Genomic DNA, 4619 nt, shown 5'->3' with positions numbered 1-4619 from the left:
AGTGTTATTTCAGTGTGTGTAGTGTTAGTTCAGTGTGTGTAGTGTTATTTCAGTGTGTGTAGTGTTATTTCAGTGTTATTTCAGTGTGTGTAGTGTTAGTTCAGTGTGTGTAGTGTTATTTCAGTGTGTCTAGTGTTATTTCAGTGTTATTTCAGTGTGTGTAGTGTTATTTCAGTGTGTCTAGTGTTATTTCAGTGTGTGGACATTAGATTGAAGAGAGAGCAGTTTGACTGATAAGCTGGTTGGTTTGTGAGGGGAGACTTCTCCCTCTGACCTCTGGACAATCTCACATTTTGATAAACCACAGCTCTCACCCATAGAGGGCACCTTGGCCAATAGGCTACAGTCAGTCATGAAGACACATTGGACATTCAATGGGAAATACAGGTTTACTAACTACAGTCAGACCACAGACAGGCCAAGAGATGGCAGACTCCTTACCAACCAAGCCCTGTCATCATCGTTGTTGAATGTAGCCAGGCAAGAGAAGTTGGCTAAAGCAGGAACAGACTGACTCTCTCTCTTTGTCCCTCTGTCTCCCTCTCTGTCTCTGTCTCTGTCTCTCTGTCTCTGTCTGTCTCTCTGTCTCTCTATCCCTCTCTGTCTCTCTTTCTCTGTCTCTCTCTGTCTCTCTTTCTCTGTCCCTCTTTCTCTGTCTCTCTCTTTCTCTGTCTCTCTTTCTCTGTCTCTCTGTCCCTCTTTCTCTGTCTCTCTCTTTCTCTGTCTCTCTTTCTCTGTCTCTCTTTCTCTGTCTCCCTCTCTGTCTCTCTCTGTCTCTCTATCTCTCTATGTCCCTCTGTCTCTCTCTCTGTCCCTCTCTCTTTCTCTCTCACCCCCCCCTCCTCTCTTTCTGTCCCTCACTATTTCTCTCTCCTCTCTTCTGTAGTGTACATCAGTCTGTACTATGTAGCGTTCTATGTGATAATGACTGGCCTGTTCTCTCTGGCCATCTGGACTCTGATGTACACGCTGGACCCCTACACTCCAGACTATCAGGACCGCTTAACATCACCAGGTAACAACTGAGATGGAAATCTGTGTCCCAAATTGCACCCTACTATTCCCTATATAGTGCACTACTTTTGACCAGGACCCTATTCCCTATATAGTGCACTACTTTAGACCAGGGCCCTATTCCCTATCTAGTGCACTACTTTAGACCAGGGCCCTATTCCCTATCTAGTGCACTACTTTAGACCAGGGCCCTATTCCCTATCTAGTGCACTACTTTAGACCAGGGCCCATAGATTCAGCCCATTTGTAAAAATGTCCCTTCACTATATACTGTTTACTAATTTACTGCTCCTGTAAAGAAGTACATATTGTCCCTTGCGTCCTTCACCCTCCCCTCCCCTCTCTCCATCTCCTTCTGGCCCTCCCTGCTCTCTGTCTACCCCCCTCCCTCTCTCTCCTTCTCTTTCTGCCCCCCCCTGCTCTCTGTCTAACCCCCTCTCACACTCTCTCTCTCTTCCCCCTCTCTCTCACAGTTTCTCTTCCCCCTCTTTCTCTCTCTCTCACCCCCTCCCCTCCCCTCCCCCTATCTCTGTAGTTTATACAGTCTGTGACCATATCTGGGATGGTGTCGGCTAACCTCTGCGTTGTGTGTGTGTGTGTGTGTGTGTGTGTAGGGGTGATGGTCTGGCCACCTACATACATTGAGGAGGATGTAGTACTCAGCTACAACATGTCTGATAAAGCCAGCCAGATGAAGATGTCCAACTGCCTCAGCAACTTCCTCAAACGTCAGTGTCCAAGAAGGCACCCTATGTAGTGGACTCCTGTTGTCCAGAGCTGAGGGTTCCATCCCATTTCAGACTTGATCAGTCAATTATCTCAAACCAACCTACTACAGTTGCTAGTCAAATGCTTTGACCTCCCGGCATCACAAATCATTAAATTCCTCCTTTTTTCCCTCTCTCGCCCTCTCTATTTTTCTCTCTCCCTCGCCCTCTGTCTCTCTTCCTCCCTCCCTCTGTATTTTTCTCCCTCTCTCGGTCTCTCTCTCCCCTCTACCTCTGTCTGACTCCTCTCTCTCAGCCTACAATGACACGGCTCAACAGTCTAACTGTAACTGCACCCGGGGAGAGTACTTCAAACAGGAGAAGTTTGAGGCTCCACACCATACCAAGCACTCCTGCCGCTTCACCCAGAGCATGCTGGCACGCTGCTCCGGCCTGGACGACCCCACGTTCGGTTACAACGGCACCACACCCTGCGTCATCATCAAGATGAACAGGGTGCGTTCACAGTCACAAACCAGCTGGAAATATGACATTACCTTATGTTATGTACATGACATTTACAAGTGGGGATGTTATAACACATTATAATACATTTATAACACATTAGGAAATTGCACTGACATGCATGATGTTTCTAACCCAGATCATCAACTTCCTGCCCAACAACGGGACTGGCATGGCTCCTCATCTGAACTGCACTATACTGGTGAGTATAAACCAAGATGGCTACTCAACACCAAAGCCATATATTTATATAGAAATAAATCTGTGGCTCTGCTCAACATGGCTGCCCAGGAAGACAGTTTCTCAGAACGTTAAATCTAGTCTGCCAACAGTATTTAATGGATGGTTGGTGTGTGTGCGCAGAGTGGCCATGATAACATAGACATGATCGAGTACTTCCCCACCAACGGAACCTTCGATCTATCCTACTTCCCATATTACGGCAAGCTGGCTCAGGTAACCACGACAACGCTGTCTTCTATGGAACTAATGTTATTTTGTGAAACTCAATGCACGGTTCACTTTCACCTGGGGTGTATTCATTTGTCGAATTCCATTGCAAAACATTTTGCATTGTAATCCATTCACCATTTAATTTAGGAATCTAACGTAAGCAAACAGAGCAAAAAGGAACAAGCCGGGGAAGGATATACCTGAATTTGTCCAATACAAACTGTAATTTTCACGAGGCTAAACACTTCCCATTTGGGGTAAACGGTTTCCGTTCGCAAAAAAGTCAGACTAATGGATACACCCCTGCATGAACCCCCTCTATTGATTTACAGCAATGTACATACAGTTCATTCAGAAAGTATTCAGATCACTTGACTTTTTCCACATTTTGTTACGTTACAGCCCGTAATGACAAAGCGAAAACAGTTTAAAAAATGTTGCAACCCGGAAAAATCACATTTAAATAAACATTTCAGACCCTTTACTCAGTACTTTGTTGAAGCACCTTTGGAAGCGATTACAGCCTCGGGTCTTCTTGGGTATGACGCCACAAGCTTGGCACACCTGTATTTGGGGAGTTTCTCCCATTCTTCTCTGCAGATCCTCTTAAGATCTGTCAGGTTGGATGGGGAGTGTTGCTGCACAGCTATTTTCAGGTCTCTCCAGAGATGTTAGGCCGGGTTCAAGTCTGGGCTCTGTCTGGGCCACTCAAGGACATTCAGAGACTTGTCCCGAAGCCACTCCTGCATTGTCTTGGCTGTGTGCTTAGAGTTGTTGTCCTGTTGGAAGGTGAACCTTCGGCCCAGTCTGAGGTCGTGAGCGATCTGGAGCAGGTTTTCATCAAGGATCTCTCTGTACTTCGCTTTGTTTATCTTCGCCTCGATCCTGACTAGTCTCTCAGTCCCTGCCGCTGAAAAACCTCCCCACAGCATGATGCTGCCACCACCATGCTTCACTGTAGGGATGGTGCCAGGTTTCCTCCAGACGTGACGCTTGGCATTCCGGGCAAAGAGTTAAATCTTGGTTTCTTCAGACCAGATAATCTTGGTCTGAGTCCTTTAGGTGCCTTTTAGCAAACTCCAAGCGGGCTGTCATGTGCCTTTTACTGAGAAGTGGCTTCTGTCTGGCCACTCTACCATAAATGTAGACATTTTTTGGTACCCTTCCCCCAGATCTGTGCCTTGACACAATCCTGTCTCGGAGCTCTACAGACAATTCCTTCGACCTCAGGGCTTGGTTTTTGCTCTGACGTGCAGTCAACTGTGGGACCTTATAGACACAGGTGTGTGCCTTTCCAAATCATGTCCAATCAATTAAATTTACCACAGGTGGACTCCAATCAAGTTGTAGAAACATCTCAAGGATGATCAATGGAAACAGGATGCACCTGAGCTCAATTTAGCTTCTCATAGCAAAGGGTATGAATATGTAATGTATGTAATATATTATGTAAATAAGGTGTTTTTTATTTCTAATACAATTTGCAGAAATGTCTAAAAACATGTTTTCACTTTTCATTATGAGGTATTGTATGTAGATTGATGAGGATAGTTTAAAAAAAAATACATTTTAGAATAAAACTTGAAAAAGTCAAGGGGTCTGAATACTTTCCAAAGACACTTTATCAGAGTTTGACAGAGAGCACATCTTTGCTATAATTATTAAAAACAAGCATTGTGGCAGTTGGTCCCTCTATCCAACTCTATGTCTAAACATGATTGGTATGAACCATGAACCTTCTCTTGGTCTCCCTCCACACAGCCCACCTACGTTAACCCTCTAGTGGCTGTGAAGTTCCACCTGGTCAAAGAGAGGGAGGCTAAGATCCAGTGTCGTGTGGTGGCCCACAACATCGCCTATCAAGACTCATACGAACCATACCAGGGGAAGGTGGTCTTCCTGCTCCAGGCTCTGAAATAA

At 45.6% G+C, this 4619-nt stretch overlaps 1 protein-coding gene across 1 annotated transcript in view; it reads left to right on the top strand.

The window, feature by feature from the left end:
* LOC120039484 (potassium-transporting ATPase subunit beta-like) overlaps positions 1-4619 on the top strand; it is a 5392-nt gene extending 773 nt beyond the window's left edge. The window contains exons 2-7 of the mRNA XM_038984893.1: positions 887-1015; positions 1629-1742; positions 2038-2237; positions 2386-2448; positions 2610-2702; positions 4461-4619. Of these exons, the coding sequence (XP_038840821.1) occupies positions 887-1015; positions 1629-1742; positions 2038-2237; positions 2386-2448; positions 2610-2702; positions 4461-4619 (758 nt within the window). The remainder of the gene's footprint in view (positions 1-886; positions 1016-1628; positions 1743-2037; positions 2238-2385; positions 2449-2609; positions 2703-4460) is intronic.

This window comes from Salvelinus namaycush, unplaced genomic scaffold, assembly GCF_016432855.1.
Source record: "Salvelinus namaycush isolate Seneca unplaced genomic scaffold, SaNama_1.0 Scaffold274, whole genome shotgun sequence".
Taxonomy (NCBI): domain Eukaryota; kingdom Metazoa; phylum Chordata; class Actinopteri; order Salmoniformes; family Salmonidae; genus Salvelinus; species Salvelinus namaycush.
This window is presented reverse-complemented; position numbering and strand designations above follow the sequence as displayed.